Raw genomic sequence first — 25932 nt, 5'->3', positions numbered from 1 at the left:
ACAGGTGATAACTTAGAAGGAAAAGAGAAAAAAAAAACCAAGAAATTCTGCATTTTTTACAAACAAAGTGAAATTTTTGGTTGAACCAAAGTATTCCTTGGCCCAAAGCCAGGACTAATCCCTATGACAAAGTAAAACTGCTTTAACTTGCAGGTAAAGAAACTTCCTTAGAAGCTCGCACCGCAAATGAGACAAACCCTGACTGGTTTCTGCCGATAACAGTTAGAAAAACCACATTTATCAATGAAATCATCAAACATTACATAAGTATACAATGAATATGTATATATGTGACATTTTGAGGTCTGCAGCATGTGTCTCCAGCCCTCCACAATTTATTTACCGACAAGTTATAAAACAATCTTTAGTATGCAATCCTCCAACGCGTATGCTTCAACCATCCAACACCAAGCCAGCTGAGAAAACTAACTATCGAAGTCCAACTCAAGATGATCAGTACACTCCAGAAACTGGATTGGTTTTAGATTTTATGGAGAGATTACACAAAGCATACTTTCAAGAATAATGAGTAGTGGATGAAAAAAGGAAACTGAGTGAGCACCAATGTTAAAGAAAGAAATAACTTATATACTCAAACCACAACAGCTTGACCACTTATCCCGTCATGAAGCTGCAGCGAGCCGTCCTTCATCAAGTTTATGCTCAGGCTCTTGAATCTTTCTCTAGAATATTGCCTGGATGCTTTTCTCCAATCAGTTCCCGTTTTCATCATGGCCACAAACTCATCATAACTGATGCGACCATCCTGTGAGAAAACAGAAAATTGAAAAATTATTCTAAAGACTTGTGGAGAAAAATGTGGGGAGTACAGGAGAAGCAGGAAATAATTGTATTATCAAATGAACAAATCAATTTTTAAGAAAAGCTCTAGCATATCTGCTTTTGATTTTGTTGCAATGGCAGTGTAACAAAAAGAAAGAACCTGCAGAAGGGAAAATAAAGCAATGAATCGTGAGAATGAAAGCCAAACCTTGTCAGTATCAACTTCTCGCATGATTTCATTCAGTACATTAGAGTCAGTTTCTCCTAAGTCATCTGCTAATGCTGCTTCTAGTTCACTTAACTCAATATACTCACTCTCATCTATGTCAAAAAACTTGAATGCTTTGCGGAAATGCTCGTCATTCTCCATTCTTTGCAAGTGAATTGTAACAGCTACAAACTCTCCATAGTCAAGCACTCCATTCCCATCAACATCAGCCTAAACAATTGACAACAAAGAAAACATCCTCAAAACACAGAATTTTATTACATATTTACTCGTACACTTGACACGAGGGAATAAATGGCAAATCAATGAATGTTCCTTTTGCAAAGACGGTGCTTGTTTTCTGCTATGTATAGTTTTGGGCAACACAAAGCCCAAAACTAATTCAGACGCGTTTATATTACACGTGTTAAGCAGGCACACAACATGTTAAATAAGAAAGAGAAAATCTCCATTCCTGGAGACCACAGCATGTACATTACAAAAGTGTACAACTGCTCGCTCTTTTAAGAAACTGTGCAATATGAGTCAAACAAAGAAGAAACTTTGCAACAGAAGACCAAAAAATGGTTCGAACAAGCTCCATTGGATTGTCAAATAATATAGTGACAATCAAATAACTGAAATTATATAGATCAATTACACTAGTAATGAGATAAATTTTACAGAAGCTTACCACGTCCATCAACAACTTTATCTCTGGCTCAGCCAGTTGTGAACCAACTTTCCGCAAACCAGCCTTCAGTTCCTCATATGTTATTCTGCCATCTTTGTCAGTATCCATCAACGTAAACATGTCTTTGATTATTTCTACTTCTTCAAGAGATAAATGTTGTGCAATTACCTGTATTATTCATTTAAAGAAATTCAAATACCAACATTTAAACTTACTACTTATAAATAGAACTCAACTCAACAAATATGCATAAACCAAAATAGATGCTAACCCGGAGAGCTCTCTTTTTGAATCTATTCATCAAGGAGAATTGCTTAAGCCTTGTCCTCACAATATCTCCTAATGGTACGTTTGAAGCTTTCTTTGCATTTTGTAGCCAAGGATGTTCTGCAACCATAATTAAGGACAGTAAATATACAAACTTGATGCAAAGTTCAGCCAGCCAAGTTATAGAGGCTCAAAATTAAAAGAATGTTTATAACTAAGGGCTTCCTGCTTATGAGTTCCTCCACCGAATTTTAAAATCCTAATACATGTAAGATTTTGTCATGAAAGATGAAACCAATGTTGGTTACTGAAATTACTGGCAGAAAGTAGATATGTAGCAGCCAAGACTAAGGTGAACACTGAAACAGTTCATCACAGAATTCATTATAAACTCACAAGATGATCTTCAGCTCAGTGTCCACTGTCTACTACTATTTTGGCTAAGACGAGACCCAGAAAGAAAGAATGACTATATCGTAAATATAAATTTACCACAAAGTTCAGCCACCAAGTGGGTCACTAGTAGTCAGTAGAGCACACACAATCCTACTTACAACAGAAAGCACAGAGAACAGGCTTACTTACCAAGCACCTGTTCTGCCGTCAAGCGTTTTTTAGGATCAGGTTCCAACATCTGACGCACAAGACTCTTAGCACTGTCAGAAATCTGAGGCCAAGGCTCCCTCTTGAAGTCAATTACTCCCCTCAAAATTGCCAAAGCAACACCTTGTTCCGTCTCTGCATTCAACAAAATGATCCAAAAATCTCAGCACACAAGTTAACCAATAACCACTCACCCAACCAAAACAACAAGTAACCAGAAAAAAAAAACAGTACCAGCCCAAAACGGAGGCACCCCACATAACAAAATATACAAAATCACCCCAGCACTCCATATATCAACCTCTGGACCATAATTCCTCTTCAAAACCTCCGGTGCCATATAGTAAGGACTCCCCACAATCTCCGAAAATCTCTCCCCTATTCATTAACAAAAAAAAAATCATCAGCACAATTCATTAATCACCCCAAAAAACATAAACACTACAGAACCACATTAACATTTATTATTTGTTCTTATCCCTCTCATTTCTGAGAAAATGGTTCTCGAGAAACGGGACCATGGTAATCCAGAGTCGATTGTTCCAACTACGGATCCAACTCAAGTACTACCCGAACAATTCGAACTTTGCAATAAATTACTAATTTTTATTCATTCTAAATTCTTTGGTTCCCGGGGAAAAAGGATCCTTCTAAAAGGGTATATCATATATGATAATTGATTGTCCTAACCAGGGATAGAACTTGAGTACAATCCAAACAATTCAAACTTTAAAATAAATTGAATTAACCATAACCATGTGAATAACCTCATAAACAACTATTTATTAACAATTAACAACTTGATCAAAAAAAAATTAACAATTAACAATAGAAACGATTAAAACTATTAGAATACCGGGCTTGAAGAAAACCGAGAGACCAAAATCAATAGCTTTAAGAACAGAATTTTCTTTCTTATTAGCAAAAAGAAAATTCTCAGGTTTAAGATCTCTATGCATAACACCATTAACATGACACATCCTAACAACTTCAGCAATAGTCCTAGCAACATGAGCTGCAGCACGTTCACTATAATGCCCTCTCGCAACAATCCTATCAAACAATTCTCCTCCTTCACACAACTCCATAACAAGATGAACATTTTCATCATCTTCATAAGTAGCTTTCAACTTCACCACATTAGGATGTTCCGGCAACGTCGCCATAATCGCCGCTTCACGCCGAACATCTTCAACATCAACAGCTGTTCTTAATTTCCTCTTTGAAATTGACTTACAAGCTAGTTCCTCTTTCGTTTCTTTGTCTGTACAAAGATATGTTATGCCGAATTCACCACGACCTAGCTCACGACCTAAAACATATTTGTCTCCAATTCGATTTCTTTGATTTGATTCTTTTAGAACTTTAATCGCTGCTCCTGAAGTTAACGATTGTTCTGTGTATGGATTTGGTTTTGTTTTTCTTGCTTTTCTTCCGACTCGGTTCGACTCGGTTGTTGCTTTTCCGGTTGACTCAGTTGCGTCTGAGTTTATACACGTGTTGCAATTCCCCATGTTTGAAATGGAAATTAAATTATGATAATTATGATGATTATGATAATTATTTTACACAGTTACACCATGAAATTGAAGAAACTGGAAGTGGACTAGTTCGCCGGCGGTGAGTTTTCCGGTGACGGAAAAAAATGGGAAATGTTTGGTTGGCGTGTGAACTGTGAAGAGTTGTGAAATGTGAAGGAGAAAAAGTCTAAATTTCTGAGCTTATTGCTTTTTTTTTTTTCTTTTGTGAAAAAAGCTTATTTTGACCATAACAACTACTTTTGTGAGTCAAAAAAGAAAAATACAATTACTATTTTTTTTTTGAAACGGCTAAATTTTATAAACAACGTAATTGAGCACAAGAGGAACACAGCTATTATTATTTTACTACCAAATGAAATGTATTTTTTTATTATTATAGATGATAATGAAAGGAAAAAAATGAAATTAATAAAAGGAATAATATAATTATGAAAAAGGAAAAATAAATGAATAATCTATAAAGATTTTTTAATTTATTTATTTTGGTTAGAATTGGACCGTTTTAATTTAACAACTTAAAAAAGGAACAAATTGAGCTGTATGAATGTGTGAAAGGGTTGTACTTGTGTAATGTATGCTTGAATTGGATAATTGCGTGGCGTTGGAAGCTTCCTTTCTCATTTTGATCTTATTGGGTGGGGGGCTGTATAAATAAAGTATAGAAAATACTTACCTGTGTTTTTCTCCTTAATACTCCTATTCTTAGAAAAAAATCTGGTAATTAGAGAAGTGAGTAAAGTTTAATATAATATATATTAGATATGAGGATAAAAAGTTATCAATTTACTAAAATAACTAGAAAAAATACATTAAACTCTCTGACTCTATAACTCATCAGTTTTATTTTATCATTTGACATATACCTCTCTTGTCGTTACAAACTGTTAAGTTATCCTTAAAAATTAATTTAGAAACGCTTTTACTCCCACTCTTAAAAACAAAAATCAAATAAATGGGATGAGCATTCATGTTATTATGCGGTGTGTGTATATGATTCACATGAGAATAAGATGTTTGCGATTTTTTAAGGGGTTTATTCTTCAATTGTAAAGTAGTGTCAAATGTGATACTTCTTCAAAAAAAAAAAAAAAAAAGAGTGTCAAATGTGATAGTAGAGATATCTGAAATAAAAATGCAGGAATATTGAACAGTTTATCAGAGAATATGTTTTATTTCATCAATTGAATTTAGTGAGTCGAAGAAGTTAGATTCTTACAACACAAATATTTAAATTTTAATTGAAAATTTTATCTACATCTATATTTAGTGTGTTTTAAAAAGGAGACTTGATCCTCTCCGGTAAAACGAGAGATGCAATGAAATCTAAGCCACACTAAAATAAAAAATAAGAAAATTTAAATAATAAAAATAAATTTTAAACGTGAAGATATCGCTCAATATAGAAGTACATATGAGGAAATTTCACGAGAGGGAATCATTTCTCTTTAACAAAAATAGTTCTAACGGAGAAAATCTATATAAATTTTTTTTTTAAAAATAATCATAATGAAATATTTGTTTATATTGTAGTTCTTTTTCGTGAACAAATATAAAACAATGACTAAGTTTACTAAGTAAAGTAATAATGAACTGCTAACTTATATGTTTCTAAATGGTATTTAGGGACATAAATAAGCAAACTAGACTTTGCAAATTCTAAATTTGGCTTGATTAAAAAATGCAACTATAAAAAAAATTGAATTCGATTTTTAGTGGTAACAATTTTTTATCGAATTTTACTTATTTCGCGTGCAAATTTTAAATTACTAAATTCAATTCTCAAGGGTTAAACTCATCCCTCCACACCACCAATTGAAGCAAACCCATCCCAAAAAACAGAAGTCATAGATATACATATTCTTTTTTATTCCTGTAATTGTTTTTGACATACAGGAATTATTATACTATTATTTTAACATTTATTTTTCTCGATTGATAACTAGATACATTTCTATATTAATTTGTTGTGGTTAGTCACAGTGTGGATAATAAAATTGTGGTGCTCCCTTCTTTTCACTCTGTTCTTAAGGGTCAATAGTCAATCTCATTGGCCTGCCCCTTAGCTTAATTAGGTCCATATGCTTGTACAACATTAAAAGGTTTATTTTAAGAAAAACTTTTTTATGTTTTACGAAAGCAAATCTATGAAATACAAGACTGTGTGTTTCTGATTAATTAATCCTATGTGACCCAAATGTAACAATTTTTTTGTTAGTACATCGTACTGTACTATTTTTTGTCAAAAACGATAAATAAATTAGTAATTAGTACTACTAGAGAATTGGTCAACCAGACATATGTGAGCACTCCAATCCGAAGAATGAATTGAATACTATGCTTGGAATATCTTCCTGGTCAATGGAAGAACAAATAAGGTAAAGTGTTGGAATTGGAATTTAGAACAAAAAACGAATTTGTGGCTTTTTTCTTCCGATAGTGGGAGGTGTTAGGTGTATTTGCATTATTTACGGGTCAAGTTTTAGGGTCTGTTTGGTTCAACATATGGGAAGGGGAGGTATTTTAATGAAGGTGAAGGGAGGTGAGGGGAGGGGAGGTGAAATTTGTATTTACCCATATGTTTGGTTCAAAAGAAGGAAGGGGAGGGGAGGGGAGGGGAGGTGATGAATTTTAATTAAAAAATTATATGAACAAGATAACAATGTAATAAAAAAAAATTAGCACAACAGTTTATGAATGTAAAAAGACATGCGTAACAATCAAAAAAAGTTTGAAAAAAAAATATTAGAACTAAAAAATGGATAATTTTGGCATTTTAAAATAATTATGAGGACAATTATGTCAAAATAATTAAAATGGTAATGATATCTTTCTCCTTCCCTCCCCTCCCCTCCAAATCCCCTCAATTTGGGGGGAAGCAAAAATTGGGATTTTGAGGTATTTTGCTCCCCTCCCCTCCTAAAAATTGAATCAAACACAATTAATTTAAAATATCCCCTCACCTCCCCTTCCCTCCCCTCCAAAACCCTCGAACCAAACAGACCCTTATGTGTTTGCGAGAGAGTTTAGGAGGAAAGAATTTTGAAGAAATAAGTTTATATTTTTTTAAGGGTATGCTAATCGGTGTTCCGGAGCACTGGTTAAGAAAACCAAAAAAATGAAGTTTTAAATTGAAAATAATATATTTTAAACTTTTGAGAAATTGACTGCACAAGTATCAATGACGTGTTACTATATTTGATTCCTTAAATAATGCCCGAAGCCACTATTTAGCATTTTCCTTTTTTTAAATACAATGAGGGTCACAATGAAGAGTTTTTTTTTCTAATAACTTGTGGGTTTCTAATAACTTGTGGGCAAACTGAAAATTTTGAATTTCATTAATTCTCGGCATGAAGTAATTGTTAGGTGTTTTGGTTTGACCAACACTCACAAGAAAACTCATATGATAGTTTGGAAACCTTCCACAAGTTCAGCCGTTAAATTAAATGTTGAAGGTAGCTCTCATGGTAATCTGGGACGCTTTGGTTTCAGAGGTTTAATCCGAGACACTAATGCTAATTGGTTATAGAATTTCTCGGACAGTTGTGGTATCACTACAAATATAAATGCAAAGTTGCAAGCGATCTTACATGACCTTTAGATGACTTGGAATAATGGTTTTCGACATGTTGAATATGAATCGAATTGTCAATCGGCTTTGGGTTTTATTCAGGATGGAGTTCCTATAACTCACGTTTACACACCTGTTATTGACCTCATCAAGGGGTTCATTGATTATCATTGGCTCTTGTCTTTTTCATCATTCCTTGAGGGAAGACAATAGTTGTGCGGACTGGTTAGCTAAACATGGAGCAGGATTAGAGGGGACATGATCTCTTGGAGGCAGTGTCTAACTCTTCTTTCTACATAGTATCTTCTTGCTAATTCAATGGGGATTTCCTCCCCCTAAATTTAATTTAGTTGTTTTTTTGTTGTTGTGTTCTTTCTATTGCATCCAAATTCTCAGTCATCTCAACCGATACCCTAGATAAAATACAAAGAGAAACTCAAATTGTTATTAGAATCTTCACTTTCAATACCCCATCCATCATCATATACAATATATGGTTCTTTCAAACAAACTGAGAAAGAAACTAAGTCATGGATGGTTGAAGATTGAAGATGAAAGGAGGGTGAGATTGAAGAGAGAAAATGAGTTTTTTTTTATTAAAAATAATTTAAATTAATTAAGGTAAATAAGTAGATGTCACCGCCATAACATTTGTGAGGTTTTCGCGATGGAATTTCACTTTAAGAAGCATTTACCTTAAAAATTGCACTAACTCCACCAATTGAACCTTTGTTCTTTGGTCTATAACTATAAGCTTCGTTGATTTTCAATCCGGTCTAATTTTTAAAATGTTGGGAGAAATTTTATTCCTTCTACTAGGTCAACAAATTATTATTATTTTCTCTCATTAAAAAAATATATAATAGTTAAGTTAAATTTTCTCTATTGTGAAAGGTTGCAAACTGTATTTGGAATTGGATATCACTATTTTCTTCTCCCCAAAGTCAAAAGCAGCCCTTGCTTTGTTTTTGGTGGAAAAAACGGCTCATCCTTTGACGCAAAAAACAAGTTACTAAATTCGTATAAAATAAAATTAAAAAAACCAAGTTTAAGACCTAGTCCAATATAGAAGTACGTACTAAGTTAAGGAAATAAAATAAGTAAATTTTATATTAAAAATAATATATCTTTTATACTTTTAAGAATTTAACTACATAAAGTTTAAAATATTTTTATTATATTTACTTCCGTATAACTATCAGAGATACTAGTTAACATTTTTTTGTTGTGTTTTTATGTTTGACAATGAAAATGTTTCTATGGAGCAACTGCGGCAATAATAGAGGAATCCATCTCAATATAACTTTGATTAAGTTGCATATTTCGAACAATTCTCATAACATACGCTAATACCCACAAGATCAACCATCAACACGAGACTGAGTTGAGGGAGACAATTAATCCAAAACTTCAAAGTGTCATCACAAGAGGTATTGGTCTTTGCAAGTCAATCGACACATTCATTAGCTCTATAAATCTCTAAGTCAATATCCTTCCAAGCCGACTAATCATCAATTTTATTATTGTAAAATTCATCGGCCTTAAAAAAAAAAAAAAAGAGTACCTTTCTTCTTGTACCTTTCAATTTCACTTCTATCTTATTCTTGTGGATCATTTTCTTATTTTGTATTATTCGATGCACTCAATGTCTTACAATAAATTATTGAATCTATTACATATATATACCACTTTTTTATTGCACCCTAAAGTCTAAAGTTTGAAAGTATCAATAGAAGAAGTAGTAGTATATTATTTAAAAAATCGATATGGTAGTACATATAATATAGTCTTTGTATATTAGGTGTTCCAACCCTTTACAAAATACATCAACAAATCAGGATACAGGTGGAGGCAACCATCATACTAACCTGACCAAGGTCTACTCCAAAATTGACATCCATATCCATATATATTATTATCTAGAGAGAATTGCAAGTATTTTTTTAGATTCTTATGATATATGTACGAAAATTGTATATTAGTGATAATTTTTATCGAAAATTTGTGAAGTGCATAAGATGAATTTTCATCTTATAACTATATTTTTTCCATACACATAAGAGTGTAAGACAATAATCAAATTTTCTGAGTACCTACTCATAACGAAAGAAGTGAAAGTATACTAAGAGCATACTAGTATAATATATTATTCAAAAAAAAAAAAAAACACATACTCTCTATGTAATGTATGTTAGTTTTATACTATATCAAGACACAAGACAAGATATATAATAGGAGTATATTATTATTCCAAAGGCATATACAGAATAATGATGGAAATTATAAAGTCTCCATTGAACGTAGAAACGATATGTTATGGACCTGCATGGCATGACTTTCCAGTAAGACCAATAGTTTTTTCAAGTGAAAAGGCAAAAAAAAAAAAGCCAAAAAGCCATGTTACACAAATGATTGTGTTGTGTTGTGTTCGATGATGATATATGCATAAAATAAACAAAGTAGGATGCACAGCTCACACGTCCCCAATAAAATTGATCAACTTTAAAAAACAATTTTTTTAGAATGAAGATTGATTTATGTTTTTTTTTTTGTTAGTATATTATTCGTACAAAATTTGACAGTTGCTTAATATACTAGTCACTATATTTATCAAAAATTTATATAAGATAAGTTTTTCTCTTAGAATAAAGATTAATTTTATCCTTTAGAAAAAAAGGTAATACTAATTTTGGTTCATTAAAAGCTTAGAGGTAATTTTAGTCTCTAAAAAATAAAACAATTTAGTTTCTACTTGAACCACAGTAAAAAAGAGACGATTTTTTAAGTCTCTAACAATAATTAAGAATGAAAATTTGGACCTTACACTGATTAAAATTAAAAGATACAATTTGGTCATACAAGAAAATGTCTTTGAGTAATTTATAGACAATCATTCATTTTACTTTTAAAATTGAAGCAAATGTCATCATTGTAATTACAAGTGGAAGTAGAACTTTTTGATACAAATCTTATATTCGGTCTTACAAAATCACATACTATTGGCTTGATGCGTGAATATAAACGGTGGGTGATCTGATAGTGAAAACCTAATAATAGGTGGCTCAACGGATCATGGAGAGACTCTGATACCATCTTTGAATTGGGTATTGGCCTAACTCATCCTTACAAAACCAGCTTGTAATGTGAGGATTGCTCTCACTTTATAAACACACATTCAGGCCATCTCGCAATCGATGTGGGACTTCTTAACAACAAATATCCTTTTATCTTTCACTGAAAAACACAGTGCACCTGCGTGGTATACGTCCAATAAAAAATCAAAATTAACCTTTTTATAATAAAAAAAAGGAAAATAACTTTTTCAAACACAAATTTGCTCAAAATAAATCATTCTAATTAAATTCATTTGACGACAGCTCTTCGTCCCTCCCTCACTGCTAATATAACCCTCTAAATTTCCAATGATGCCTCTAAAAATTCTTACGAAAGATAAAATTTGGTGGCATCTTATTAGGAGATAAAATCTGGTTGGCTAAAATGTATCCCTATACCCCTCCTAATTTTTTTTATTATTTTTACACCTACCGATAGATAAAATCTGATGGGTTAAACTACCAAATTCTTTGTCATCTAAAAAAACAGGATTATTTTCATCCTGATTCAAACGATCAACAACAATATGACCTTCTAACTTTAACTTCATATGATAGTTGTGTTTTCCACATATAACAATAAGTTTTTATTCTTTATTCACCAAAAAATAACTACGTCAGCTAAATGGACATTCACATTTTCAGGATATTGTGTCTTCTTGTTTCAACTTCTTTTGAGTTCATTTGTAGACACTGCCCCCTTCACACCCCAAAACAAAAATTTGTTTTCTTCTATCAGAACCATTATCAGAGTTTACCATTACTACTAAGAAGCCTATCTTTGCTGCTTCAAAATGAACCTGGTAAATCAAATCATCCCGAACATGATATGTGTTATTCGTGCAAAAGTTCACGCATCACTGATTTAACAATATCTGACTTAGATTCATCGGGAGTCATAACTAAAAATACATAATAACATATCACACTTCAAAGATATAAAGGAATAGTCAAAACATAAACTATAATACAACAATAGCAAAAAAAAAGTGGTTCCCGGCATATCGGGAAATAGAATCTGGTAGATGTTAAATTTCATGCCAATCGAAAGACTTAATCTGGTAGGTGTTAAATTTCATACCCATCGGAAGACTTAATTTAGTAGGTGTTAAAATTAAAAATTGGGGGTATACATTTTAGCCTACTAAATTTTATCTCCCGATAAGATGCCACCAGATTTTAACTATCGGTAGATACTTTTAGAGGCAAATTTTGGAAGGGCTGCGAGTAATTAAGGGGGCGACAAAGAGTAATTTCCAATTCAGTTTTGTCACATTTGAAACAAATGGACCTATTTTGCTTTTTTTTTATTCAAAGGCCCATACTCCTAAGGACAGTATGAATTTGAAAATCATCCTATTAGGCTCAAAGTTCAAAGTTGGCACCGCAACTTGATTTTGTTAGGGTATAATGGTATATCCAAGGATCTTATTCTGAAGTTGTCTGTAGTTGAATCTCAACTAAAACTATTTTATTTTATTTTTTATATCCTCACTTGATTTTCTACCTCCACAATTTTTATTTCTTTTTTGGAAAGGGCACCGAGGAAAAAAACAAATTAAGAAATTACACCCATAATTTTAGGTATGAAGTCTTAAAAATATCATGATGAAGAAGGAATTTGTATCTCCAATTTTTTCCCTTATTTTTTTTGGTAAGTTACAAAGAATTAAAAAACACTTAAGGAAAAAAAAATGGGAGTTGATCCAAATGAGACTCAAACCGAATAACCAATAAGTGCTATGATTTTTTTTCGTGTTATGTATGTGTTGAAATTTTCAAACCCAAATATATGTTTTATAAAAATGAAATTTGATATATTTTTTTGTTTTAAAAAATATGGCTTTGTCTAAGTGAGTTTAGCCCAGTTGGTAAAAACATCACATATATTATGCAGTAGAACCTCAAACATTCCACTTATTCACATTTAAAGTGAAATTTCTAGTCACTAGGTTACTGAAGAAAAAAAAGTAGCTTTAAGTTTATTTGGGGAAAACTATTTTAAAGTATTGAATTAAACATTTTCAATGAGAAAAACTCATTGAATTTTGAAAGTTTTAGAAAACTCGTGTTTTAATTTTTTGGAATGTATTTTATTTCTAGAAAAACTCTTATAGTCTAGAAATTTAAAATATGTGTTTTCAGAACTTCACAATTTTTAAATTTTATCCTAGAGTACTAGAGTATATGCCCAAAAGAATTCCGATAGCACGAACTAAATTTCACAATTTATTTGCCTATTATGACAAATTTTTGTCCTAAGTACAAATTCTCTAAAATATCATAATATCTTTTATCCAACATAGTACAAAATACCTTAAAATTTTGTTGTGTCATTCTATTATGTCTTATTCTTCATGATATTTATATTTTTGCAAATCAAACAAACCTTAAAAACATTTGAATATGTCATGATGCGAATTTGAATTCGTGATTCTTCACTTATGAATACTTAAAACAATTTTTTTTTTTACAAAAATTAACATAATGTCATAAATAAACTAAAATAAATATAAACATTTACACATGTAAATATGTAAAAGAAAAGTTACAAAACATTTGAAGTTAATTATTTTTTTTGTCAAGTAGCTTAGTGACTAAAAAATCCACCTTAAAGATGAATAAGCGGAGTGTCATGAGTTCGAACTCGGATTCTTGCACATATAGTACAATGTTCCTACCAACTGAGTTAAGCTCACGGGGACTAATCTTTTATATTATAAGTTTGTATACACAAGCAAATCCTAAACCCTAATTTGTTTTCCATGTTTTCCCTCCATTTTATCTTGCAATTTTTATTAAAAAATAATACAATTTTGTCTTGATTAGGATTCGAACCCGCAACCCTTCAGTGCAAAGCAATATTTCCAACTATTATGGCAAGTATATCGATTGTGATTAAATTTATGTGCAATAATAGATAAACACCATCAATTTTAAAAGTATATCATATCAAAATTATTGTTAACTATATTATTCATCAAGAAATATTTTTATGTCTTTCCTGATCAATGTTTTTTTTCTACCGGATCATAAATTTAGAGAATAATTATCATGTGAGATTTGTAAAGTTATTATCACGTGTGATTTGGAAAGTTATTATCAAACTCAATTCTGCTAAATCAATTTTTTTTTACAATACAACCAAACACAACCATAATCATGTCACTAATCACATTCATTATTTTGATTTTAACATTGCAGATTTAATATTAACCGATGATCAATTAATACAATATGCACTAGCAGATATTAAGATGATGTTACGTAGTTGTGAGAAGAGTTTAAAAAAATATCCTCTAATGCCTAGAGCAGACACATTATTAGTTCCTGGTATACAAAATAGTTTAATACACGACGAATTGAATTATAACAGAAAATCATTAGCTGGTGAACATATTAGATTGATGTCAACTATGACTTCAGAGCAACGTAAAGTATACGACACAATCATGACAAGACTTAACGAAAACAAACCTGGTGTGTTTTTTCTTTATGGTTATGGCGGTACAGAGAGGACATTTATCTAGAGGGCCATGTCAGCCGCATTACGCTCAAAAGGTAAGATAGTTTTAACAATTGCCTCAAGTGGGATCGGTACATTGCTTATACCTGGCGGTAGAACAACACATTCAAGGTTTTGTATTCCTCTAAATGTTGACGAGTTTTCAACATGTACCATAGTTCCTAAAAGCCCTTTGGCGCTATTAATACAAAAAGCAAAGCTCATTATATGGGATGAAGCACCAATGATGCACAAACACTGTTTCGAAGCTGTTGATCGAACTTTAAAATATATTCTCAAGTCTGTTGATGAAAAAAATAAACGCGTTCCCTTCGGTGGAAAAGTTGTTGCTTTTGGCGGAGATTTTAGACAAATTCTACCAGTAATACTCAAAGGTACAAGGCCAGAAGTTGTTTTTGCTACTATTAATTCTTCGGTTCTTTGGAATTTTTGTGAAGTTTTAACATTAAGTAAAAACATGAGGCTTCTCAGTGGTGCTTCGAGTGCAGACGTTGAACAAAGAAGATTGTTTTTTGAATGAGTTTTGGGTGTTGACGATGGAGAAATTGAAGATGACAACGACGATGATTTAGAACTTGACATTCCATCAGATTTATTGATTCCAAATTCAGGTGATCCTCTTGCTTCTATCGTTGAAGGCACCTATCCCCAACTTTTACAAGACATGAACGATATAACGTATTTCCAAAATAGAGTTATACTAGCTCCTAAAAATTCAATAGTCGACACAATAAATGATTATATGTTGAATTTAATTCATGGTGAAGAAAAAACATATTTGAGTTATGATACTCCACTCACACAAGTTGAGACTTAAAGTTGTAGCTCAAGTTATGCTATTAAAGAATTTGAATCAAAAATTAGGATTATGCAATGGAACAAGACTTATTATTATGAGATTGGGAAAACGTGCTCTTGAAGGAAAAATTATTTCAGGAAGTAATATTGGTGATCAGGTTTTCATACCTAGATTTTCTCTGACACCATCTGACGTGAGAATTCCTTTTAAATTTCAACGGAGACAATTTCCCTATAATGATTTCTTTTGCAATGACTATTAATAAGAGTCAGGGACAACCTTTAAAGCATGTTGGGATATATCTTTCGTCGCCAGTGTTTTCACATGGTCAGTTGTATGTTGCAATTTCAAGAGTTACTTCTAGAAAAGGATTAAAAATATTGATCATCGATGACGACGGTGAAGATACGACTAAGACTTCGAATGTGGTATATAAGGAAGTCTTCCGCAATATAACATAATTTTCTTTGTATGAATATTTTTCCAAAATAATTGTTGAACTATCGTTTAATGTTACTCGACTTTTTTCATATACCTTACATTATTGGAATTATCATATCTTATTTAATCATTATATAACTTACAGCTAATCAGACCCGTGCACCGCACGGGTCGATGTTCTAGTTATTTTATTAATTGTGATTACACATCTTATTAGCTATAGCCTATAAATAAATAAAAATAATAATCCCATAAAACAAAAATCAATTTAATTTTCTTATAAAAAAAAAATCAATTTCATTTATTTTTTTTGATAAATAACTTGTAAATAGTTCTCACACTAATTTTTAATTTAATTTGATTGAATTGCTCTCTCTTTCTCTCTTTCATTTCATGTAACTGAAAACCTCACCCATCTCTGCTGTGTGGGTAGGTTGCTCCCTTCTTCACTCTCTCTTTTTAGGTTTTCATTTTCTCTCCGATCTTTCTCCGTCACCGTCTCCGGCAACCACTTTTTCTCACTTTTCTCTATCTAGGTCAGCTTTCTCTCTCTCTCTCTCTCTCTCTCTCTCTCTCTCTCTCTCTATCGTTTTTTATTTTCTGAATCTCTAATTTATGCACGTGAATCCCACGATTTGCATGACCTCAATTCATGGGACACAAAAAGCGAAACTCTGTTCCACGTTCCAAACTATCGCCGGCGGCTTCTCCGGTGGCTCAACCCCCCATCGGCGGAGCCGCCAATGGTTCTACTTCACCCGACGCCGATTCAATTATTCTCTTCGATCAAAATCTCACTAACCCTAGCAAGATCGAATTAGTTTCTCCTCAATCTGAGGGTTCCGATTTCTCTGCAATTAAGGTAGAATGTGAGCGAGCCCTAACCACGTTTCGTCGTGGGAATCATAATAGAGCAATGAAGCTTATGAAGGAGTTGTGCTTGAAGGAGGATGGTTCACCTTACTCCGCTTTCGTTTATCGAATTCATGGGTTTATATGTTTCAAAGTGGCTTCCATTATTACTGATTGTAGTGCTAAACAGCGGCATTTGAAGCATGCTGTTGAATCGGCGCGGAGAGCTGTTGAGCTTTCGCCGAATTCGATTGAGTATGCACATTTTCATGCCACTGTGATGTTGGAAGCAGCCACTGAGGGGAAGGATTATGAGGATGTGGTGCACGAGTGTGAGAGAGGGCTTGCTATTGAGAACCCGAATGATCCTGCTAAGGAGACATTGCAGGATGAGAGCGAACAGAAAGTGTCTAGTTTGGAAGATCGGATATTACATGTCCAGGCTGAGTTGAGGCAGCTGATTCAGAAGTCAAACATAGCTTCATTGTCGTCTTGGATGAAAAATCTGAGTAATGGGGAAGAGAGGTTTCGGTTGATTCCTATAAGGAGGGCTACGGAGGACCCTATGGAGGTTAGGTTGGTTCAGACTAGAAGGCCAAATGAGATTAAGAAGGTGACCAAGACTCCCGAGGAAAGAAGAAAAGAGATTGAAGTAAGGGTAGCTGCTGCAAGGCTGTTGCAGCAGCAGTCGGAGTCACCCCAGTCCCCAAATGAAGGAGATAGGGATGACAGAGCATTGGATGTGTCTTCAGGGTCTAATCAGAGAATAGGTGAGAGGCGAAGGCATGTGAGAAACAATGGCTCTTCAGCCGAAAGGAGAAAGTGGGTGCTAACTTATTGGGATTCACTGAGTATGGATGTGAAGAAGGACTGGCTTAGGATTAAAATATCTGATATCATGTCCCACTTTGGCTCTACAAAGGATACTTTACCGAAAGATGTTTTATCAGAAGCTCTGTTTTATGCTGAAGCCAATAAGACATGGAAATTTTGGAATTGTGGCATTTGTGCTGAGAAATTTCCCAATCAGGAATTTCATAGGCAGCATGTTATGCATGTGCACCTTCAGACTCTGTCGCCAAAAATGCAGAGACTTTTGCCTCAACATGTCGACAATGAATGGATTGAGATGATTCTTAATTGTTCTTGGAAGCCTTTGGATGTCTCAGCTGCAGTTAAAATGATTGACTATAAAGCAAAACTGAAAGGTCCATCTCTTCCAGAGGATTATCTTACTCAGGACTACGATGATTGTTTTAAAGATGATTCAAGCAGCTCTTACCACGAAAAGGAAAGTTTAGGGTACAGTATTGGCAATTGTACGACCGAAAGCAGTAAGTACTATAAAAATGCTGAAAGTGATGCCAAAGAAGGCATTGAGGACCAACAGTTTATGGCAAATCCCGTTACTGATTGTTGGCCAGTATCTGATGACAAGGAGCGTGCAAAACTTCTAGAGAAAATCCATGGAGTATTTGAGATACTTATCAGACACAAATGTCTTGCTGCTAGTCATCTTCACAAAGTCATACAATTTAGTATGGGTGAGATCCAGGGTCTTGCTGCTGGTTCTGAACTTCTAAAACATGATGTAGACCAAACACCAATGTGTATATGCTTTCTGGGAGCTTCACAACTTAAGAAAATTCTCCAGTTTCTGCAGGAAATGTCTCATGCTTGTGGGTTGGGTAGATATTCTGATAAAAGTAGTAGTCCCAAGAATGATTTGAATGATATTAGTCAAGGTCCTGAAATTAAAGATAAAATTGTTCTCAATGGAGATGCATCATGCCTTCTCTTGGATGAGTGTCTACTGCCAACACAAGTCACTCCTGGTACACCCCAGGAGGCTGTCTTCGAGGACATGGTCACCCCTAGTTCTCCTGATGGAATTTCAGACAATAGTGGTGCTTGGCTGTCCTGGCTATATTCAAGTCGGCCTATTGGGGATCAGTTGACGTCATGGATTCGGACCAAAGAAGATAAAACATGTCAAGGACAAGAAATGGTCCGGACACTTGACAAGGAGTTTTATCAATTACATAGCCTGTGCCAGAAGAAGTGTGACCGTATAAGTTATGAGGAAGCACTACAGACAATAGAGGATCTTTGTCTTGAAGAAGGTAAGAAGAGGGAAAATGTGGGAGAATTTGTGCAGCGAAGCTATGAGTCTGTCTTAAAAAGGCGGAGAGAAGAGCTTGCTGAGAGTGAGAATGAAATGATGTATGCTGGCAATAGGTTTGAGATGGATTGTATATCAAATGTTTTGCAAGAAGCAGAAGCGATGAATGTTAATCAATTTGGCTATGAGGAAACATATACCGGTGTGACTTCTCAGTTATGTGACTTGGAATCCGGTGAAGATGATGAATGGAGAATGAAGGACTGCTTGCACCAAATGGATGGCTGTATAGAAATTGCTATTCAGAAACTGAAAGAGCACTCGTCTATAGAGGTTAGTTGGTTGGTTCTTGTCCTGTGTCTACTTAGTTAATTGCGAGGATGGATTTTTGTCTTGATATTCTAACCCAATGTGTTTACTATGCAGATTAGCAAAGTCGATGCTGAAATAATTAAATGTGTTTCAGAGGTGCAGCAATTGGAACTCAAGCTTGGGCACATTTCTGCCAATGATTATCGAGCAATAATAGTGCCTCTAGTGAAGTCGTACCTAAAGGTTTGTATACAAACTACCCTAACATGTACCATTATTTCATCTTTAACTTAACTATATATTTGTTTTTCTTGATCTTTTAGACACTTTTGGAAGATTTGGCTGAGAAAGATGCAAGGGAGAAATCTGATGCTGCAGGTGAAGCATTTTTGGCTGAACTTGCTCTTGATTCCAAGAAGATTAGCAAAGGGGGAAATGAGAACACAAGACATGTGGAGAAGACAAAGGATAAGAAGAAGAATAAAGATCACAGGAAAACAAGAGATTTGAAGGTGTTCATCATGCATGTTGTGAATTTGTTCATATATTTGGCCATTGTCTATGATAACTGATTAAAATTTATCACTTTTGCAGGGCACAAGTGGTTCTATGTATCCCTTGCTCCAGTCTACAACTCTTGAGTCAGTATATGTTCATTTTGTTTTTCTGGGTTTTCATTTTTTGTTATATATTCTTCTAGAGATGATGTAACTTTTCTTAAAAATGTTTCTGATTGCAGTTCTGATCTGGTATCACCTGATAGTGACTTTCAAGATCATGAGGTTGTTTCTATGAATGAGGATGATTTGGAACACCACGAAGAGGAATTTAGACGTAAAATTGAGCTTGAAGAGGAGGAAAAAAAGCTTGAAGAAACTTTGGAACTTCAACGGAGGATTGAAAATGAGGCCAAACAGAAGCACCTTGCTGAGCAACAGAAGAAATTATCTGGTACTTGTGTAGAGGAAGTGACAGATAAACGTCAAGATTGTCAATTGAAGCCTGTTGCTGATGGTTCAGATGCACAAGAACATAGAAGACTACCTATGCAGGTATAAATCCCCTTTTTGAGCATCTCCTACTGCATGTAAACAGGCATAATTTCTGGTTACTAATCTTCAAGTTACTATTGTATTGTTAGTGGACCTATAGGCAAACATACAAATTATAGAAAAATACTTAAAGCCAAGAATCAGGTATTATTGCTGGAAAGACACCCGCTGATCTTGCACATTTTATTTTCAGGAACAGCTGGCAAAGGAGAATGGGTGCCCAAATAATCTGGATGTTGTGCTTAATACCACATCAAATGGTTCCATGATGCCGACTAAATCTTCAGCTGATTCAGATTCCCCAAAAATTAATCATTCGCATCAGTCAAAAGTTAAACAAGGTTGGTGGTGTATCAAATGGCAGTCTTTTTTTTATTTTATTTTTATATCTTTATTTTTATTTATTTTTTTAGCTTGAGGTTCCTCACATTTTTTTAAAACATTTCTTGCAGATATACCCAATGGAATTGTTCCAGAGAATGGTCTACCTTTGCCTGATCGACGTGCAGGAAAAAAACATAAGCGGAATAAGAATTCGTCTAAAATGGTTGATGGAAAGTTGGAATATGTTTCATTGGAGAATGAGAATATTGAGGATGCACACAATGACTATCACTTGAGAGAGCAGTCTAAATTTCATAACAATCAAGAGGCTAAACACTGTAAGTTTTATTCTTCCTGGAAGATTCTTTCCATGAAATGCTGGGGTATATTTATTATCAACCAATTAGGTTTTTATCAGATGTATCTGATTCATAATTCTTCACAAAGATTATATTCGACTCAATTAGATTTAATTTAATTGGTATGCACTATCAGATGTATATATGTGTGTGAATGTATCTATAAATAAAGTTGAATTAGGTTCTTGTATGCGATACCGTTTCTTTCGATAGATGCTTTTTCTTTTTTGGCATCTGGGTTATTTTGTACCCTGGTTATCTTCTAACTGGATCACATATACCTGGTTTGAGTTATAATCGTGTGGTGTTGTGTACTCCCTCTAGTTCTGAATATAAACAAAAAAAATCATGTACTTTATGGTTCAAAATATAAGCAACTTTCAACAAATTTGATCATGTTTAATTAAGTTTTATTCCTCTATTTCTAACAACATCATTTATGGTGTATTGAAATAAAAAATCTATGTGCACTACTTGTAGATGCACCAATCACTTCTTTTTTCGAGTGGAAACAAACAGCCACTTCCTTAAAGTAGCACAAAAGACCCGTTTTTCCATTAGATGCTATAAATTTTAATTAGTGTTTCGGTACTTTTTAGAATAGACAAACTGTAACATTTTTATTTTACCAATAAAATTAATGACGACAAGTGAATTCTTAATTTGTGTGTAACAATTTTTGTTCCCTTATATATAGAACTGGAGGGAGTATATGGTAGATTAACTGATAAATGCTGCTAAAATTGTGATTTCTGATTTCCGCAGTCTTCCATCTTTTTGGTTAGGTATCATGTAATCACAGCCTTGTTTGATGTTAAATAGAATAGTATTTTGATTTCATTTATGCTTTCTCTAGCAACGCTTGTTTAGATTGTGGTTTTTCATCAGCGGGCTTTCTTAATAAAGAAGTTTTTGAATAATTCATACTTTTATTCTGTTCAATTAGATTCAAAATCTGCTTTGTGCTCTTCGAAGTTTCATTGCATCACTCATGCTTCTTTCCTCAAGAATTAGTCGATATTTAAGTTTAAACTTGTTTGTTGATGCAGAAATCTTTTTTCTGTTTTTGAGTCTTGTTGAAGTCATTGATGTATTTATTATGAAGTACTATAAACAAATGCCATTTTGTTAAGGTATTTTCCAAAATATAAAAATTAATGTGCTGTTGCTTGAATATACCATCAGTGTTGGAAAACAATGGAGCAAAGGTGATGAAAGAATCACCAGTGGAAGATGAGGAGGAGGAAAGATTCCAAGCTGATCTTAAAATGGCTGTACGCCAAAGCCTAGGTATAATATCTCTCAGTCCTTACGTACATATATATAGTCCTGTTGTTGTTATTTTATACTACTAAGATGTGTTTTTTTATGCTTAATAACATATATCTTTTAACTTCAGTCAAAATCCACCTACTGTGAGTGACTCAATAAAGAAAATGAAACTGTTTGAATGCTGATTTCTCTGAAAGTTTTCCTTTATCCTATTCTGATCCCTTGACCTCTTGCTTTCCTGGCTAAATTTAAAGCTATAAAATGTAGGGTATAGATCAGTAAATAATATCAATATCTGTCCTAGATTCACGTATTAAGTATGATCTGTATTTTATAGGGAGGGCTTCATTGGCTGCATTGTTCATTTATGATTTGATGGATAATTGATAGAAACTTGAGATTAAGGAATAAGAAAACCAAGCTCCACACAATTGGAGTTTGCCCTATGTTAGTCTAAAATGTAAAAGAAAATATGACCAGAAAGTAACAATGAAGATTCTGCTGGGACTGAATAATCCGACCCGCCCCCACCTCCACTCTGTAGTGTTTTTACTCCCCTTTCCTCTGCCTACTGTTCCGCTTCTATTAGCATGTTTGTTTGAGATATATAAGAACACAAACAGAAATAATACTATTCATTTCTAGCTACTAAAAATCATTATAGCCATTATTGTTTTTAATTTTTTCTAGATACATGCCATAGTTTCTATTTTCATTACAATTTAGCAGCAAAATTTGACATAGCTAAATCCCGATAGTCATGTAACTTGTAAGTCATTCCTGTTTCTGTTAAGTTGGCTATAATTCATCATGCGCTGTAAAAAAGGAGTTCGGGTTCATCTTGTGACTGTCTAACCTTGTAAGAGATTCTTCTTATCAGACACGTATCAAGCACGTGGAAATTTGCCGTTGGCTTCAAGTATGAGAATACCACAGAGATCTTCCTCCCAAGTAGACCATTTAGGTATTGCATCTTTGGAAGACTCAACTCCGGATGTAAATGGAGCTAGTTTACTTGGTACGGGACTGAGGAATGAAGTGGGTGAATATAATTGTTTTCTCAATGTTATTATTCAGGTAGCTATTTCGAAAGTCAATTTTTCCAGTAGTTTGTTATATTAATTGCAGTAGTTTTATTTCACTGATGTATGACTTTCTATATTCTGAAAATGTTTTTTTTGTCTCTGTATGACCTCAGTCATTATGGCATTTAAGACGCTTTCGGGTGGAATTTCTTGCCAGATCAAGATCAGAGCATGATCATGTGGGTAATCCCTGTGTTGTCTGTGCCTTGTATGAAATATTTACTGCTCTAGACCTTGCTTCAAAGGATTCAAGGAGAGAAGCAGTTGCACCTACTTCCCTGCGGATAGCTCTAAGCAACCTATATCCACATAGTAACTTCTTCCAGGAGGTAACTTCATTGACAGAAAATGAATAAAAGGTAGTTTTTCTGTTGACAATGTGATTAATGTATTGGCATTTGGCAGGCTCAGATGAATGATGCTTCTGAGGTACTGGCAGTGATATTTGACTGCCTTCATCAATCATTTACTCGCGGTTCAGGTGTTTCTGATGCAAAAACAGTGGAAAGCAAGGTCATGGGGTCTTGGGATTGTGCAGCTGGTAGTTGTATAGCACATTCACTTTTTGGAATGGACATTTTTGAACAAATGAATTGCTACCATTGTGGTCTTGAGTCCAGACATTTGAAGTATACTTCCTTCTTTCACAATATAAATGCCAATGCCCTCAGGACAATGAAGGTATCTTTAGGATTTTGTACACGTAATAATTTAGTGTTTCTGCTTTTATGCTTCCTGGGGCATGAACAAACAATTATGCTTGTTATGTACCTTAGTTTGATCCCTTCATCACCTTTCAGGCTACGTTTCCCGAAAGCTCCCTTGACAAGCTTTTGAATCTTGTGGAGAGGAACCATCAATTGGCTTGTGATCAAGAAGTTGGTGGCTGTGGCAAGCTCAACCACATCCATCACTTTCTTTCAACCCCACCCCATGTTTTTATGACAGGTACCTCAGTTGTTGTGTGTGGAGGTCAATTTTTTTCAGTATGCCCTTTTCGCACTTTCTCTTACATGTCTGGTATTCACAGTTCTAGGTTGGCAAAATACATGCGAGAGTGCTGATGATATAACTGCAACTCTGGCAGCCCTGAGCACCAAGATAAATATCAGTGTTCTTTATCGCGGTTTAGATCCTAAAAGTACCCATAACTTGGTTTCGGTGGTATGTATTAAAATAGCAATGTTTCTATTTATAAATTATTGCTTTTTCTTCCTGCTGCAAGATATGAACGAAATTTTATTACAGAAAAAGATGTTCCGACATAAACATTTACTGTAGAATTTGCAGAGGCCCAATGGATTGTGGTAACATAGTTGGCTAGTTAGTGCTATACTTGTATATAAAAAAAATAATAGGCTTTGGTGTAGCATTTTTTCTTCGAATTTTACCACCCCGTTTATTTTTATTTTTTTTACCACTTTATCCTTCCATATCAATCAAATAACTTTTTTAAATGATAGAATAGAATTTTACGACTTCAATTATTTTATCGGTAAAAGCGGAAAGAATGGCATGTTATGAGTTTAATTTGTGCCATTTAAACTTGTAGGTTTGCTACTATGGCCAGCATTATCATTGCTTTGCTTATAGTCATGATCACGGCCAATGGATTATGTATGATGACAAGACTGTTAAGGTGAGTTAAATCTAATGAATAGATGAGTATATGTTTTCTCATTCTTGCTGTGTTAAATTTTTCCCTTAAATGACCAGATAATTGGTGGATGGGCTGATGTGCTGACTATGTGTGAGAGAGGGCATCTACAGCCTCAGGTTCTCTTCTTTGAAGCTGTAAACTAGATTTCTGGTGGGAACTCATAACATCATTTGCTGGACCGAAGAATGTTTAGTTTGACAAATTTTGGCATCAAATTGGTTTCTGGTGTGGCCCTGTTTAGTCTGATGTGATGCATTACACAGAAATGGTTTATAAGTTACAAGTTTCACTGATGTCCAACAAGTTTTGCCGTACATACCTCGGGATATACAGTGTTTTAAATTTTGTGATACAGTTCATGGTTTTGATAGGAACAGATTCTCAGGGGTAGTGGGGGGGATGATGACGAATATATATTTAGTGTAGCTGGATGGCTTGGAAGAAAGCAGAGAGTGGTGTTTGGCACTGAGCATTGCCCAACACAGTTGATTCGTTTTGAGAATATCAGATTAATTTTTTGTATCCATCCAATAAGCAGGTTTTGGTATTGCTAGAAGAACTTCAAGTTGACCAGCAATCTGTAAGAAGATCTTAGACTGTATTAGATGAAAATAATTGCCCATTATTCTCAGGTAACTTATATCAATTTGTGTGAGGGGAATTTGTTCTTCAGTTGAGGAAATTTCTCTCCCACCCCTTCCAACCCCCAAACAGAAAAAAAGATGATCTGTATAGTTCTTACACAATTAGATTTGTTGCAGTGTCAGCTTGTTGCAACTACGGCTGAAAACGGAGTGTCAAATACTGATCTACTGGACAATTTTTCTCCCTTTCAAGATACCTGTGATGGAAAGTGCTGCATGGCTGGCTTTGTGCCTCAGTAAATAGAGGAGATTCCATCCTTTGGATTCACAACACTGTACCTTATTTTGCTTATTTTTTTGTGGTAGGGTGAGGGTAGAGAGGTATGATATCCTTGAATTGGGTATGAATGAACTAATGATACCAAATTATAGTTGCAGGTATTAACTGTAGCTCTGTGTGAGTGAAAAGCTGAAAGTTTTTGGCACAATTTTGTCCTACACTTTTTGGAATAGTGATATGGATTATGTTATACTTAATTCTTCTATATATATAATATTGATACAAAATGTGTAACTCGGCTCCTGAATTTGTACTCTTGCCCCAAGTCCCCAACCACACACACTCACACATTAGGTTACATAGTTAATTTTTATATTATACTGAAAGCCATTGCCTCATATGTTACGGAATAAAAACATAGGAATTTTGGTGACCAATAGCGTGAGGGAGCTATTAAGCCCCTAACCAGTGGACCATTAAAATT

The 25932-nt window shown here is 34.0% G+C and overlaps 2 protein-coding genes across 3 annotated transcripts; one reads left to right on the top strand and one right to left on the bottom strand.

Moving 5' to 3' along the window:
- Window positions 1–28: 28 nt before the first annotated feature.
- LOC123883631 (calcium-dependent protein kinase 10) lies at window positions 29–4638 on the bottom strand. Its single transcript, XM_045932524.1, has 7 exons — window positions 3412–4638; window positions 2790–2933; window positions 2538–2690; window positions 1957–2072; window positions 1686–1853; window positions 992–1222; window positions 29–766 (listed from the first exon to the last, which is right to left on the bottom strand). The coding sequence occupies exons 1-7, from the start codon at window positions 4067–4069 to the stop codon at window positions 593–595; spliced, it is 1644 nt and encodes a 547-aa protein (XP_045788480.1). The 5' UTR covers window positions 4070–4638; the 3' UTR covers window positions 29–592.
- Window positions 4639–15873: 11235 nt separating this feature from the next.
- LOC123887547 lies at window positions 15874–25735 on the top strand. 2 transcript variants are annotated; one of them, XR_006801569.1, is made up of 16 exons: window positions 15894–18853; window positions 18947–19075; window positions 19156–19344; window positions 19427–19473; window positions 19572–19884; window positions 20078–20225; window positions 20337–20546; window positions 21753–21857; window positions 22720–22916; window positions 23038–23253; window positions 23330–23605; window positions 23725–23872; window positions 23955–24088; window positions 24477–24563; window positions 24641–25216; window positions 25346–25735. XR_006801569.1 is itself a non-coding variant. In XM_045936878.1 (15 exons), the coding sequence occupies exons 1-15, from the start codon at window positions 16199–16201 to the stop codon at window positions 24725–24727; spliced, it is 4941 nt and encodes a 1646-aa protein (XP_045792834.1). In that variant the 5' UTR covers window positions 15874–16198; the 3' UTR covers window positions 24728–25735. The 2 variants fall into 2 exon arrangements, 1 of the variants encoding a protein (XP_045792834.1); XM_045936878.1 differs by having other exon boundaries at window positions 15874–18853; window positions 24641–25735.
- The last annotated feature ends 197 nt before the right edge of the window (window positions 25736–25932 follow it).

This window comes from Trifolium pratense, linkage group LG5 (genome assembly GCF_020283565.1).
Source record: "Trifolium pratense cultivar HEN17-A07 linkage group LG5, ARS_RC_1.1, whole genome shotgun sequence".
Classification (NCBI taxonomy): Eukaryota; Viridiplantae; Streptophyta; class Magnoliopsida; order Fabales; family Fabaceae; genus Trifolium; species Trifolium pratense.
This window is presented reverse-complemented; position numbering and strand designations above follow the sequence as displayed.